Below are 15,776 nucleotides of genomic sequence, written 5' to 3' on the forward strand. Positions count from 1 at the left end.
GAGCTGCCCAGGCCTGCTTCTGGAGCACTGAGGAGGGCAGCTTGGGGGAGGGGCTACCTCTGCCCCTCCCCCCCACCCCCATTCCAGGCGCTTCTGAGAGGGCATCTTCTAGGCCCACCAGGGGGCACCAAGCAGCAGTTCCATATCCCTGTGCCCTGACTCCCCTTGACCTTGGGTGGGGAGGTGGCTGCCAGAAGCCCTCCTCTCCCACTCGCCGTCGCTGGCTCCAGACAGCCTGACCCTCGTGAGCCCGCAGCCAAGCTGGGAGCAGCTTCAAGGACCGGAATGGCTGCAGCCTCCCTGTGGTCCTGGACCCAGACCCACATCCTGACCCCGTGGGGGGTCGCCTCCGACTCTCCTGCCCTTGTCCCCCTCCACTGCCATCTCTGCCACCCTCACCCTGTGCCCCGAGTGGGGCTCCCCAGGAAAGTCTGCTTCTGGGCACCGCTCTGTCCCACCCCCAGCAGCTTCTGAACATGGTCCAAGGTAGTAGCAGGCTCTTGAGGGGCTCCTTGAGTGGCGCCTGTCTCCCTCTCGGCTGCCTTGTTCTCTGGGCGCCCAGCCCCCAGCTCAGGGTGCTCAAAAACCATGTCTGGAAAGAGAGGCTGCTGGGCTGGGTTGGGGCTGCAGGGGGAGCAGCGCCCTCCTCCCCTCTCCCCCATCCTCTCTCCCCCTCTTCTGGCTCTCCCCCTCTTCTCTTCTGTCCTCCCTTCCCCTTGCTCCTTTCCGGCCCCTCCGCTCTCTCTCGTTCTTTGCTGCAGAATGTTTTCTTCCCTCACGTTCCCAGGATGTACTCTTGCCTTGTGCCCTCAATCCTTATGCCCCCAGGAGTGCTACGGCTGGGCTGGGGGCTCAGAGACAGCCCAGGGAGCTGGGAGCATGGTCTGTGGGCCCATGCTCCATGCTCCGTGGTCTGTGCATCTCTGAATGTGTGAGTATGTAGGTCTGGGAGTCTTTAGGTCCGTGGGTCTGTGGATCTATAGATCTGTGGGTATATGTTTCTGTGAACCTGTGGGTGTGTGGATTCATGGGTCTGTGGGGGTAGGTTCGTGGGTCTGTGGCTCCTGATATCCAGAAAGATGTGGGCTGAGTCTCTCCCCCTCATGGCTGCCAGTCTAAGGAGGGAAGAAAACAAACTGCTTTCCTGATTCCCTTCTCTCTCTTTCTCTTTTGTATTTGTTAAGCACCTACTATGTGCCAAGCTCTGTTCTGGTCACTGGGGGACACAGCAGTGAACAGAAGGGAACAGACAAAGTCTTGGTGCTTCTGTGCCCCTGGGAGCGGCCTGGAGTATCGCCTGTGCCAGGTGCCGTGTGGGCACATGGCCATAGGGCCTGATTTCTTCTTGTGCTCTCAGAAAGGAGAACCAGGGCTGTGTTTGTTGCATGTCGGGAGGGGTGCTTTGGAAGCACGAGGTATTTGGATACCCTTGGAGCAAGTGCTGGAGCTTCTGGGGCTCCTTGTGCAGGAGAGGATGAGAGGGAAGTGGTTTCTCCAGGGTGGAAGCCACAGTCTTTTGGGGCCAAGGTCAGCACAGGCCTGGCCCTGCCTTGCAGACCTTCTTCTTTCAACGTGGAGGCCCTACCTCTACCAAATCCGCCTTTCCTGCACTCTGGCCTGGGCAGTCTCGCTGATGATGCTATTTGAGAAGAGCCTCAGGGTTTTCCCTCTCCTCACCCCTGACCACCGGCCCTGATGAGCAGTCAGGGCTGTGTTTCACTCATCGTTGGTCCAGGGACTTAGGCCTCCACCCTGGATCACTCAGCTCTTGTCCTGGCCGGGAGACACATGAGCCAGTCCATGGTCACAGGCCTGGCCCCGAGGGGCAAGGCACTTAGCATCAGGGGAGCATCGGCTTCTCGTAAAATTGGGATAATAACTTGCACCTTAAGGGATTTTTGTGAGGCTTAGAAATGTCTCTGCAGTGCCTAGCATGGGGCCTGGTACAGGGAGGCCGTTTTTCTTTCATTAAGGTACTTTCTGAATCTCTTTTCCCATCTGCTGTCCCTTTTGTGAGGTAGAGAAAGAATCCTGTTCTGCATTTTATACAAGAGGAAATGAAGCTTGCAGAGACTATACGATGCAGAGAGGGTAGAGCTGGGACTCGAACCTGGGCCCTGAGGCTCCTGACCCAGTGCTCTTCCTGCTAGAATACTCTCCCTCCATCAGGGGCCATGTTCACCCTGATTTGTTCGCTGAAGTAAGACCCAAGGTCCTAATTACTGCAGAGCGAGTGAAAAATGATCAGAGTCACCTGCTGGGAAATTTTCAAACACACTGATCAAGATTCAGACACAGCCTCACTTGCTGGTACTTGTCACGAGGCAGAGGGCCAACAAACAAATGATGATGTCTAGTGACAGACACATGGACAGGTACTGGAGGAGGGGGAGGGGGCTGCAACCTTCTGTATACAGCCCGGCCTGGACAACCCTTTAACAGGGAACCTGGATTTGGACCTCCCAGATCCAAACCCCAGCTCTTTGACTAAGTAGCTCTTGACCTTGGGAAAATCCCTTAATCTCTCTGTGCCTCAGTTTCTTCACCTATAAATCGGAAAGGGCAAAAGTGCTTACTTCACTGGGTTGTAATGAGGTGCCTGGCACATAGTAAGTGCTCAGCAAATAATGGGAGCCATCATGGGAGGGGCTGCTGATCCAATTCATTTAACACAGCAAAGCTGGGAGGGTGAGCTGTTGATTTTGGTGACAGAACCCTGGTGGCTGCAATATGTGGACAGGCTTAGCTGGCCAGACCAGAGCAAGTTTTGTGTCGGGTTCTGCACTTAGAGGCCAGATTTCAGCCATTCCTCTTTAGGCTAGAGGAGCCTTGACTTGGCCGCAGTTCCTCTGAAGAAGATCAGAGAGGACCAGTGGACCACATGCCCCATAGTTGCTTCAGTCTGACTGGGATGCCAGCTGGGCTCTGGGGCTCCCAGACTGCATCAAGAGAGATCCATCCCTGTCCCTGCAGAATCAGGCAGGTGACCTGTCTGCTCTACTCTGGGTGACTTGGTGCAAACCTGTCCCAGTCCTTGCGGAGGTAAGAAGGCAAACTTGCACATGACTGGGGAGAGGCCCCAACGAGCAGATGATCTGGAAATTGCCACCCAAGGAGTGGATGAGGGAGCTGGTGGCAAGAGGCCTGGGGCAGATGAGGCTTGGGGGTGGGCGGGCTGTCGTCACGCATCTGCAGGGCTGTCATGCAGAAGAGGGAGCAGACAGAGGGTTCCAGGGGCTCTGAGACACCGGCTGGAAGATTCTGGGAGGCAGGTTTCCTGCAGCCTCATAGAGACTTTTCTCCAGGCCTCTAGATGCAGGCTCTGCATTGGTGTGTGTGGTGTGTGAGTGGGTGCTGTGGTGTGTGTCTGTGTGTCTGTGATAATGAGCGTGTGAGGTGTGTGAGTGCATATCTATGTGAGTAAACGTGTGTGTGTGTGAGTGTGTGTCATTGTGAGTGTGTGTCATTGTGTGTGTCTGTGTGTGAGTTTGATCGTGTCTGTCTGTGAGTGTGATAGTAAGATGGATGCCTGTGTGACTGGGTGTCGTGTGAGTGTGTAATTGTATGTATGTCTCTGTGTGTGCTTGTGTGTGTGAAGGTGTGTGTGAGTGTGACTGTGTGATCTTTGTGCTGGTGATGATTAGGCCACTTCAGGGGTCCCAGTCTTTTCAGAGATTCCCTGTGTAAAGATCTGGAGCCCACAGGGTCTAAAACCAGACTCTGTGTTTCTGGGATGCCTACGTTCCAGGGTTCTGGAATTCTGTGGCTGACGGCGCTCACAAGCGTGAGGGACCATCACGGGCTCATTGTATGCTGGCCTAGTGGCTGGTGGCGTGGTCAGGTGCTGATGTGTTGCCCCAGTTCATCCTCCCAGCGAGCCTGCCACGGGACAGCCGCCACCCTCATTTTATAGACAGGGTATCTGAGGTCCCTGCCAGGCTGAGCCATGCGCCAAGGTGGGCTGGTGTCAGAGCCGGGACTCTGACACAGGTCTCGGCTTCCAGTGCCTGTGCTCTGAAACATACACTATAGAGTGTCAGGTGACCGTAATTAATATCTTGGGCCGCTAAGGTCCTGGGTGATTCTAAGATATTCTGATTCTGAGATTCCTGGATTCTAGAATTCCCGGATTGAATGTGTAGCTTGTTCTTCGAGCTGTGACATTAGCTGATGTGTGGTTGTTGACAAAGGGATAAACAAGTTGCTTATTGCCTGTGTGCACCTGTGAACACACACACACGCACACACACGCACACGGCCTGGGGTGACCAGGCCAGGCCTCAGCAGACACAAGCCTTCCCCATACCATGCTCTAAAGGCTCTGGAAAGCTCTGGGAGGCAGATTTCCCCATAGACTTGGGAAGACTTGGAGGGGCTTTGCCCACACTGGGGGTCTTGGCTGGACCAGCAGCTATATCTGCACTGCCTGGTGACTTAAGTGGGAGGGAAGGACTGGTTTCAGGGCACCTTTCCTTGTCTCACAGTGGTGCCTGTGATGGTTCAGCGCTTGGGCTCAGGGGCTGCAGACCTGGACTGGGACCCTGACCCTGCCCTATACTAGTTGCATGGTCTCGGGCACTGCCGGACTTCCCTGGTCCCCAGTCTCCTCCATGAAGTAGGAATAAGCATGGTCTGTACGTCATGGGACTGTGTTGGGAATCGACTTAAACAATGCATAGAAAGCCCTCTGCCCATTGCCTGGTACAGGGTCAGACTCAGTCAGAGCCTCTGTGATGCTGTGATGACGGTGGCGGTGGTGGTGATGGTGGAGATGATGGTGACGGTGGTGATGGCGGTTCTGGTGGTGGTGACAGTGGTGATGGCAAAGAGAGGGCTGGGTGGCAGCCCCTGGGGATGGCACAGCTGGCCCCATGCACGCTTGGACAGCCACCTTCGTGGGTCCTAGAGAGCCTTTCCATCGAGGTTACGTCACCTCTTCACAGGGGCCTGCAGAGGGAGGCAGGAGAGGAAGGCTGAGGCTCCAGGAGGCCAGTGGGGTCAGGAGTGGGGGCGGGTGTTATAGACACAGTGGGGTCCTGTCCCTGCTCGTGGAGGCCAGTCGAGTTACGACACCACTGCCTGCGGGGACCCCTGGGACCATCTAGAGGGAGGAGGCTCTGGCTGTGGAAGCAGCTGAGACTCTGGGCCCAGATGGGCCTGAGTTGGAATCCACCAATGCTGCCACCTAAGGCACGTCCTCTGCTCTCTCTGAGTCTCCATCTGCAGACAGGTTGGAGCCCAGGGGGCCCCAGCTGCCAAAGGCCCAAGAGCCTTCCGCTGTAGGCACATGGGCACTGGGGCCAGGAGCTGGGCTGCAGGCGTGGAGCAGAGGGAACTGGGACTGGGGAGCAGGCCCGAAGGCTGTCGCCTGGGCTGCTGCGAGGGAGCAGGTCAGCGGTAGAGGCTGGCTGGGCCCTGGGGAGTGGGTTGGAGGCTCCCCGCAGCGTGTGGGGAGAGGTGTGAGGGCAAAGGACAACACAGTGTGACAGCTTTAAACGGGGCCGAGCGAGGCAAAGAGCAAGATGGTACAACGTGGATGGAGCTTAGAGGGAGGAGAGGAAGCGGCTCTGTGTGGTCCCAGAGGCCACGGCAGCTCTTTCCACCTCTGTGGTTGCAGGAAGGACTTCGGCAGAGCTAGGTGCGGTGGCACGGGGGCCCAGGCGAGGCCAGGCTCTTCTGCCTGTAAAACATACCTCAAATCCACCGCCTTCCTTTCACCTCCACCAGCATCCCAGGCCAGCCCAGCCCATCTCTCCGGTCTCCTTCCGACCGTCCTTGCTCCAGCCCTGCCCCTCCACCCTGTCTCCCTTCAGCCCACAGAGGGACGGCTTAAAAACAGAGACCAGAGCAAAGCACTCCCTGAGTAAAAACCCTTCTGTGGCTTCCTGTTGCGCTTGGACTAAAACCCGAGCTCCTTCCGTGGGCTCACAGTGGGCCCCGCCGAACTCTTCAGTTTCATCCCCCCGCTTGCCCCTTGCTCAGCCACACTGGTCTCGTTTCCGTTCCTTAAATGCACTGAACGTTCCAGCCTCCCAGCCGTTCCTGGTACCTGGAGGGCTCTTGCCCGAGACCACCCATGGCTGGTGACTGCTGATTCTTGTTTTTATCTTACAAGCTCTTTCTTTAGAGAGGGCGAGGTGGGTTCTCCCCACTCCCATCTTTCTTCCTTGTTTATTTACTTCCCAGTACTTTTTATTAATTCACCAAATATTTATTGAGCACCTAGTACGTTCCAGGCACTGTTTCAGGCTCTGGGGGATACAGCAGTGAATGAAACAGACCACAGTCCCTGCTCTCTTACAGCCTCCTTTCAGGTCGGGAGACAGACACTGAATCATAAATACATAAATTATACGGCATGTTTGGTGGTGGTAAGAGCTATGGAAACCCAGAGAGAAAAATGAATTGACCCGTGTGCCTCTTTCCCTTGCTGGAGTGAAGGCTGAATGAGGGCTGGCGCCCAGTCTGGCTTCTTCACCAGCCTAACCCCAGAGCCCTCACAGTGCCTGCACACAGTAGGTGCTCAGCAAATAATTGTTGGACAAATGAATGAATCGTCAGGGCCTGGGAGAACGGTGGATGGGAGATGGGGAGAGGGTGCTCCCGGCAGAGGGAGCTGTGCGAGCAGAGACCTAGGGGAGGCAGCCGCTGCCCTGGGACCTGACGAGGTGGAGCTTGGCGGGAGCGAGGGCCGGTGCGGGGAGCGGTGGACTTGGGCTGGCACAGCGGTGAGCAGACCTGCAGCCATTCCGGGGAGGATGTTTTCCCTCCTAGTGGTTGACACGTGGAGGGCCGGGGTGCCTGGGAGCTTATGTAAGGCCCTTGGCTGTTTCTCTAGAACCAAGAGCAAAGCCCTGAGCTCAGGAGAAAACTCTGCCTGTCTGACCAGCCGGGCGAAGTGGCAGGAGGCACCAACTCCCGCCTGTTGCCCCCAGGAGCCAGAGAAATGTCCAAATGTATCAGCTCTGGGCGGCTCAGCTGACTGCCCAGCGGCTGCGGGCAGCAGCCGGGTGGGTGCCAGGGATCTCTTACTCTTAGTGCCCAGCCTGGCACTGCCAGGGTGCCAGGGCCCAGGAGACCCCAGTGGGTGAGGATTCAGGGATTGGTAACCTCTTGGGTGAGGTGCGGAGGGGCGGGCCCTGCCGTTGGCTGGCTGAGGAGGGGGCTAAGCAAGGCCACAGTCGGTCATCACTGAATCTGGTGAGCTGGTGCTGGGCTCCGGCCCCTAGACAAGCCGTAGTTCAGTGTGTAGCCTTGGCATGCCCCTCCCTTCTCAGTTTCTCCATCTGCTAAATGAGCCTAATAAGGCTTCTGGGGTTGTAGTGAGCATTAGACGAGGCCAGGATGTCAGAGTACCTCTGTGTTCAAGTCACGACCAGCCATGTGATTTGCAGGGCCCGGCGCAAAATGAGAATGTGGGACCCTCGGTCAAAAAGTATTAAGGATTTCAAGCTGGTGACAGCCGGGCTTTAAACCAAGCACAGGGCCCTTCTGAGTGCTGCCTGGGTGGGTGCCCAGGTGACACACCCAGGCATCCAGCCCTGGTGGAGCTCTGTCTCTGCTGTCACCTGGCTGCGTGTCCATCCTCTCCCTTCTCTGAGCCTCAGCTTCTCCATCTGTAAAGCAGAGGTTGGCGTGTGAGGGCTCTGGGTTCTCAGCTTTGCGGGGCAGTGGGTGGGGGCGCCTCTGGGCTCAGCTGTAAGTCTCGTCTCAGATGTCACTTCCTCGGGGAAGTCTGCCCTGATTCCATCCTGGCTTGCCCAGGTACGCTGGTATCTGGTCCCACGGCACCTCAACCTCTGCTTTGTAACACACATCATCCTGGCAGTAATGTCTGCCTTTACGGTCACTTTCACCTTTTTCCTGCAAGTTTTCTTTACTTTGATGATGCAATAAATACACAACTCTAGTCTCATTGAAAAAAACCAACCAACCAACCAACAGCTCCCAACAATATCACAAGTATACTCTAAGAATGTTTTGTTCTCCCCACTTTTCATCTCCCCAAACTGAGGCTCAGCAAGGTTGACAGACCTGCCCCAGGACCACCAGCTCTTTCCTATCCTCACGGCCAGAGTGAGGCCGAGGGGCCTGAGGCGGGGCTGTCTGAGCCGTGTCCCCCTGTAGGGGGAGGCGGGTCGCGGAATGGGTGCCGAGCTTGTCCCCCGCCAAGCGCCGTCTCTTTTTCTTCCGCAGGGCTCCCTGCTCAGTGCCGACATGGCCGAGAGCTCCCCACTGCCCTCCTCCCCTGCCGCAGCCCCGGCGGCTGAGCCAGGAGTCACGGAGCAGCCCGGGCCCCAGAGCCCCCCTCCCTCCCCTCCAGGCCCGGAGGAGCCCCTGGACGGAGTCGATGCAGACGTCCCTCGCCCAGATCTGGCGCCCGTTGCCTTCTTCTGCCTGCGACAGACCACCAGCCCCCGGAACTGGTGCATCAAGCTGGTGTGCAACCCATATCCTTTGTACGGCCTGGGTTCGTCTGGGTCCTGCCCGGGGCCCCGCTGTTCCCTCTGGTCAGGAGGCCTGAGGCTGCAGGGCTCTGGTGGTGGTGAGCCAACTCTCGTGCTGGGTCAGGGGACACCTCGCTCAGGCCGTGGAGCTCGGATGGGTGAGGACCTGGCGTCCTGCTGATGTGAATGTTCTGGAAGTTGCTGATGACCGTGGGGGTCAGTGCAGTGTCTCGCTGGCTCAGGAAGCCCTCAGGTGTGAACCTCAGGTCTGCGCCGGGACTGAGGAGGCAGAGTTTAGTCAGACCCTGGCCCGTGACCTGAGCCATTTGGTGGGTGGCGACTACAGGGGCTATGAGAGCCTGATGGGGAGCCCAGGGGCCTGGACCGGAGACAGTTGACCCCAGCACACAGGGCGAGGCTCCACCCACCTTGCCTCCTACAGTTCTTCCTGCATCCACCTGCTGCCTCTCGTCTGCTCGGGTCACTCCTGCTCAAGACCCTTTCCTGTTTCCATTGCCCTGCAGGAGCAGAGCAAAGTCCTAACCAGCCCCCTAAGCATGGCCTCGCTTACCTCACTCTGCTTCCCGAGCTCTTCCAGGCCTCAGGGCCTTCTCACATGCTCTTCCTCTCGAAATGCTTTCCTTTCCTCTTCACCTGGCTAGGTCCTTTGTTGCATCCTTCAAATCACAGTTAAGTGCCACCTCCTCAGGGCAGCCCTCTGTGATTCCCCTTAGCCCCTCTGTTTTATTAGCCCTTCCGTTTTAGCCAGTATGTGATTCTGAATCTAACACTTGCCTCCTCCAGGGTGCTATCAGGTGACCAGGACACAGACCGAGCCTGTCGTGTTCATTGCGGGACCCCAGCACCCAGCACAGTGCCTGGCGCACCACGGGTGCTCCTGTAGCGTTCGCTGGGGGCGTGTTGGCAGTGTCCTCACTGGGTCTCCGGTAGTGAATGGAGCGGAGGCTTAATCATGGGGCACTCAGGCTGGGCTTTCGGGTCTTGGGGTTGTGGGGGGGGGAGGGGGATGTCATTGATCAGGTGCTGAGGGTTCCAGGATTCTTCCTTGGCCAGAAACCTCCCTCCCGCCCCTCGTCCTTGGGAGGGAGCTCAGGGAGGGGGCAGTAGTGATCCTCAATGCGAGCACGGTTGGCACTTTGGGTGTGACAGTGTTCTGTGGTCTGAGCTGTCTTGCACAGTACAGGACACTTGGTGTTCTGTCCTGGTCCCTAAATATTGGTAGGTAGTGGCCCTCAATCATTGTGACAACCAAAAATGACCCTTCGCATTTCCAGACGTTGCAGGATTCTGCTCCCCATCAAGAACCCGAAGGAGCATGGGTGGACGTGTAGGCATCGGGGTCAGGTCAGTGGGAATGGCTACCAGGACCAGCAGGCCTGGGAGGGGGCAGGGCAGTGTGGGAGGTCTGCCCCAGACAGACTGTCCTGAGCGCAAGTGTCCCTGGAGCTGAGGGGCCCTGGCTCAGAGGTAGGCCCTGAGTCACCACCTGACTCCCTGGAGAGCCAGGAGGCTGCTGGGACCCTCCACCACCTGGTGAGCTGGGGTGGGAAAGGTCCGCTCACCCAAATGTCTGCACCACTCCCTGCCTGCCCGGCCTGGCCCCTGAGCATTGCACTGTCAGCAGGGTTTCAGCAGGGAGGAAACTGGGTCTGAAATGTCAAGGGGTCCATGGTGCTCTTTGTTTTTTTTTCCCGTGGTGCTGACTCATGGGTAGGTGGCGTGTGGAAAGCATTGGGCACCAGGGTGAGACAGACCCATGGGCTGGTTCTGCCTGTTGTTTGCTGTGTGACCATAAGCCAGTTTCTTAGCCTCACTGATCCCCAGTTTCTCCACCTGTCAAACGGCGGTGGTATTTACCCATTTCACAGGATTGCACTGCAGACCAAAGCAGTACGTAATGCGAAAATGGATCTTTGTAAACTCGAAAAACTGCCACACGTGTGGTTATCACTCTTATTACCTGTGCGCAAAAGGTGAACAGAGCCCTCACATACAGCTGAGTAAACACTGCTCGTGGTAGATTCAATAAGACATTGGGCATCAAGTCTTTAGGTAGAACATGATGCCTTCAGAGGACGTTGTTCCAGGGAAAATCAGATTCTATCTCTGTGATTTAGGAACATTTGTGCCAGTTACACTGCTAGTACCCATGCCCTCATCCGTGCAGACATTGCTAATCGATAACAGCATCCTCCAGCAGGGCACCCGTGGCAGCATGACGAATCAGTTGGAAACCTATTTTCCACCCTAGATTAGACTTTGAGAGCCTTTCTTAGGCGTGTAACTGGCTGCATGTGGGAGAAGGGCCAGTGGTGGGCTGTACTCACTCTAGTTTCCCTTCCCCGAGCTTTAGTTTTCTCATCTCTAGAATGGGACGATTAAAGATGATTAGAGATGATTCCTGCAAAGCACCCAGCCATGTGTCCAGCACAGAGGAGGGCTCAGGGACGATAATAACAAGAGCTGGCGCTCACTGTGCTGAACGCTTTGCCTGAAGTATCACCTTTTAACCCTTATAACCACCTCAAGAGGTAGGTGCTGTCAGAGGCTCAGAGAGGCTGAGTAACTTTATTTATTTATTTATTTATTTAGGGCTGTGTAGGGTCTTCGTTTCTGTGCGAGGGCTTTCTCTAGTTGTGGCAAGCGGGGGCCACTCTTCATCGCGGTACGCGGGCCTCTCACTATCGCGGCCTCTCTTGTTGCGGAGCACAGGCTCCAGACACGCAGGCTCAGTAGTTATGGCTCACAGGGCTAGCTGCTCCACGGCACGTGGGATCCTCCCAGACCAGGGTTCGAACCCGTGTCCCCTGCATTAGCAGGCAGATTCTCAACTACTGCACCACCAGGGAAGCCCGAGGCTGAGTAACTTTTATCCAGGTTGTGCAGCCAGGATGTGGTAAAGCTGGCGTGAAATCCTCAATTTCTCTGAATTCTCAGGCTCAGCTTTTATCCAGGACATGGCTGCCCCCTGCGGAGCCTGGAGACGGGGTTCTCCCCACTCCACCGGAGCAGGGACGTTTGCTTTGCAGTCCCAGGTGGCTGGGCAAGGGTCTTCCTGGGTTCCAGTGTCTACCTTCGGGAGCCACCTCACTGTGCCCTGCCAGGGGCTGCCCCCTGGAGGAGTTCGCAGCCCCCTGCCTTCCGGCATGCTCCTGGCTGCTGTCTCCCCCGTGCCAGCCAGCGCTGAGTCAGCGCTTCTGCTGAGGCGCGAACCAGCCATGCACGGTGGAAGCCGGTGGGCTCTGAAGGCTGCCTCTCTGCTGGGCATGGGGAGGGCGCCAGCCTGGGCTGGGAGCAAGGAGCCGCCAGCTGCCAGTGACTTTGGATAAGTCACTTCCCCTCTCTTGCCCTCAGTCTCCCTGTCTGCAGGTTGGGGATACTTGGGCAGTGAAGTCAGGAGAGGCTGCCTGGGGTGCCCATTTCCCTGCCGCCTTTGTCAGGAAGCATCGCAGTGGTGTCTGTGGGGGCGGGGCTCCGTGTTCCTTGTGGGTGGGCTCCATCGCTCTGTGCTTTCACGGCTGTGGTCCTGATTCTCATCTGCCGCTCTGTCCCACTTCTGTTTGCTTCTGGTCCCCTGCCGGGGGACCCTCTGCTGCTAGGATGGGGTCTGTGGGTGCTCATGCTTTGAAGTCCACCTGGCTGAGACCCCCGCCTTGCAGACCCTCTGACCTGGGTCATTACTGGGCAGGAAGAGGGCAGGGCCCAGGGTCTCATCATAGCCCTGCGGTGCCAAGCCTTGTGCTGTTCATTGTGAGGGTTCAGTGTGTTGGTTCTGGGGGTGAAAGGGATCTTGTTCATCCAGGCTTCACTCACGCATTCATGAACTCGGTCAACAAGCCTTTACTGAGTGTGTGCCGTGTACCAGGCACGTGCAGAGGACAGCTGTGGCCATTTGGGGCAGGAGAGGGTCACTCTGGCTCCCTTGGAGAGACGTCAGCCAGGAGACCATCATTGGAGGGGACCTGTGGGATGGTGACAAGGGATGATGGTGGCCCAGGGTGCTGGTGGGGCCTGGAGAGCGGGGTCCGAGTGGAGGTGTGGCTGCTTTGGGGTTGGTGTTGGAAGGAGAGGACTTTGAGGTGACCGCCGGGACTGTGGCTTGGTTCAGTGTGAATGATGACCTGCTCCTGGCTCCTTGGCCGAGAGGCCTTTGTCTTTGCTGACCCTCTGTTTGCTCATCTGTGAAATGGGAGCCTCTGTGACACCCCCCCGCCCCCCCCACCAGTTGGGAATGTCAGGGGGTCCACTGAGAACTCCAGGGCAAGCATTGACCGACCGGGCAAACTGTTAAGTGCAGAGTGACAGCTCTGTGCACACTGGAGCTGATGATGGAGCATTCACAGTTAGGGTGGTTTGGGTGCCCTGGCTCAGGACAAGCATCCTGAAGGCTGGCGGGGACCTGGGCCCTGCGTCTTTGACGATGGTCTGAGAAGTTTGTGGGCTGGGCCGCCAGGGAGAGCGGTGTTGGCGGGGGTGGGAATGTGTGGGTTCCTGCAGGGTTGAGGTGGGGAGAGGGCATGATGGCTGGGGAGTGAGAGGGGGGAAAACCTGCAAAGCCCTAACCATGGGGAGAGAAACGGGCCAGTCACCAGCAGGAAGTCCCCTCTCTCATCGCCCTGCTCCCGTGCCCTGGTCATTTAGTCCATCCCTCTGCCTCTGGCGGGCTGCCTCTCAGTCCTGCTGCACCAGACGGGGCCTTGGGCCTCCTGATAAGGACCTTTAGGGCCTCTGAGGGCTCTTGACTATCAGGAAGTCCTCCTTAATCTAACCACCACCCCTCCTGTCCTGAGCCCTTTCCTGGTGTCTGGGCCCTTGGGAAGTCTGGCCTTGCGTTCCTCCACCTCTTCCTGTCTAAGCAGGCGGCTCCGGGGATCTCACCCCTCCTGCCCCACTGACAGCTGGCGTCACCCTCCCTTTTCTTCCCTGCACAGTGGAAAGAGCACCCATCCGGGAGCCTAAAGCTCGGCAACCTCGGATGAGAGCCTCCTCCCTGGACCCCCTCTCTCCTCACCACTCGCCTTCACCATCAGGGGGTCCTGGGGCTCCCAGCATGGAAGCGGCTTGTCATTTGTCAGGTACTGTTTCCTCCCTCCCCGCCTGCCTGCTTCCATTTGTTTGCTTATTCATTCCTCACTCAAAAATCTTCAGCAGCTCCCTGTCACCCCCAGAATAGTTTCACTTAGCTTGGATTCAGGGCCTTCCATGATCCACCTGGTTGGCCTCCAGCTGCCTTTCTGCTATTTCCCTTCACGCACTCTGCTCTGAAGCCCAAACAAGCTGCTGGTGTTTCCTGACATCCCTGCTTCCCTGACTTTGCTTCTGCTGAGTCTGCCCCCACAATGCCCTCTCCCCCATCTCCATGGTGCCAAATCCTGCCAGCCCCAGCTTCCTGGCAGCCACCTACAGGAAGTTTTCCTGGATCTCAGCTTTTTCCTCTCTAGGCTCCCTTAGCCTTTTATCAGTCCTTCCCTATCTTAGTTTCCTCCTGCCTCAGGGAATTGTTTGTTGCTGGCCTTGTCTCCTCCTCCAGGCATGAGGCCCCAGAGGGCTGGACCTGTGGCTCTCACTTTACTCTGTGCCTCCAATGTCCAGGCCTGGCACAGATGGGCTTGCTCATCACTTTCCAGTTTACAAGGTACTTTCCCACTCGCCATGACCTCTCAGATACTCTCAGCTCCTCCCATGCAGTGGCAGGGCTGGGAGTGTGCTAACTCCCCATTCTACAGCTGGGGAGACTGAGGCCAAGGAAGGGAGCGTGAACTGCCCAAGGTCACATGTTGAGTAGTCGGCAAAGCCAGGGCAGACCGGAGCCCAGGACTCTCAGGCCAGGGGCTGCTCGCCGCCAGGGAAGGGGTTCTTTCGGAGAAGGTGTCCCCTTCTCCTTCAGCCCTGGCCCAAGCGGAATGCCCAGACAGACGGCAAGTGTTGCTGGAAGAAGCAACACATGTCTGGGAAATTGTCCGTTTCCCTCCGTCTGGTGTAGAGAAGGTTGTTTTTCTCAGAACTAAAAGTCAGCATCAAATTATGCCCTGGGGATGTTCACGGTAGTCAGAGTGGATGCTGCACGCTTATTGGTCCGCAGGGTAGACTGGACGGCCAGTTAGAGGAGCCTGGCTGGGTCAGGGAGAGCCTGACTCACAGGGCAATCTCAGGTACTGTCACCTGGAGATTCATATATAAAGAGAGCTACAGGGGGCTTCCCTGGTGGCGCAGTGGTTAAGAATACGCCTGCCAGTGCAGGGGAAATGGTCCTGGTCCGGGAAGATCCCACATGCCACGGAGCAACTAAGCCCGTGCGCCACAACTGCTGAGCCTGTGCTCTAGAGCCCGCGAGCCACAACTACTGAGCCTACGTGCCACAACTACTGAAGCCCACGAGCCTAGAGTCTGTGCTCTGCAACAAGAGAAGCCACTGCAATGACAACCTCACGCACCGCAATGAAGAGTAGCCTCCGCTCACCGCAACTAGAGAAAGCCTGTGAGCAGCAACGAAGACCCAATGCAGCCAAAAAAAAAAAAAAAAAAAGAAAGAGAGCTACAGGTGCAGAAGCTGCCCCTGACCCAGGCTGGGAGCATTAGTGAAGCCTACCTGGAGGGGGGACATTTGGCCTGGGTCTTGCTGCATGAGTAGGAGTTTTCCAGGAGAACAGTTGAGGGATGGTATTTTAGGCAGAGGGAATAGTGTAGAGAACAGTGAGGAGTTTAGTGTGGCTGTAACAGTGTGAGGCAGGGGCTGGATAGCCGGGTATGAAGTGTCAGGTTAGAGCTTGCTCTCCGTCTTGTGGGCACTGGGGAGCCATTTAAGGGGGTCCAGGAGGGACAGGACATGAGTAATTTCATGTATTAGAATGGTCCCTCCTGGAGCAGAATGGAGGATGCTTGAGGGAGAGAGACTAAGGTCTGCAGACCAAGCAGGAGGCACCTATAATGAAGATTGATTGATTGATTGATTCAACAAGTGTTTATCGAAGCCCAGCTTCAGTAGTGTTGGACACTGTTCCAGACTTGAGCAGAGGTGCCCCCAGGGCTGTTCAGCCATGTTGGGTGGGACCACGGTGTACCAGGCCTGGAACCCAGCAGTGACCCCTAGGAGTCCCCAGCCTGATGGGGGAGGCAGAGCCACACCCGAATCATACTCCAGTGAAGAAAAATGAGGTAAAGACCAGGCAGAGGGACCCTGAGGGTCTGAGGGCACCAGGAGGCTGCAGTGGTCAGCCCGTCCTGACCGGAGATGCGGCAGGTGCTGTCAGTGGAGAAAAAGCAGGGCAGGAGAGACTTTGATGGGAAGCGGGCAGAGGGGCATGGCAG

General features: G+C 57.1%; 1 protein-coding gene across 1 annotated transcript in view; it reads left to right on the forward strand.

Moving 5' to 3' along the window:
• The first annotated feature begins 8,217 nt into the window (after window positions 1–8,217).
• CACNA1I (calcium voltage-gated channel subunit alpha1 I) overlaps window positions 8,218–15,776 on the forward strand; it is a 106,227-nt gene continuing 98,668 nt past the window's right edge. The window contains exon 1 of the mRNA XM_027107711.1: window positions 8,218–8,450. Coding sequence (XP_026963512.1) covers window positions 8,218–8,450 — 233 coding nt within the window. The remainder of the gene's footprint in view (window positions 8,451–15,776) is intronic.

The sequence above is a fragment of the Aethalodelphis obliquidens genome, unplaced genomic scaffold (assembly GCF_003676395.1).
Source record: "Aethalodelphis obliquidens isolate GAN/ISIS:26980383/991018 unplaced genomic scaffold, ASM367639v1 scaffold8, whole genome shotgun sequence".
Taxonomy (NCBI): Eukaryota; Metazoa; Chordata; class Mammalia; order Artiodactyla; family Delphinidae; genus Aethalodelphis; species Aethalodelphis obliquidens.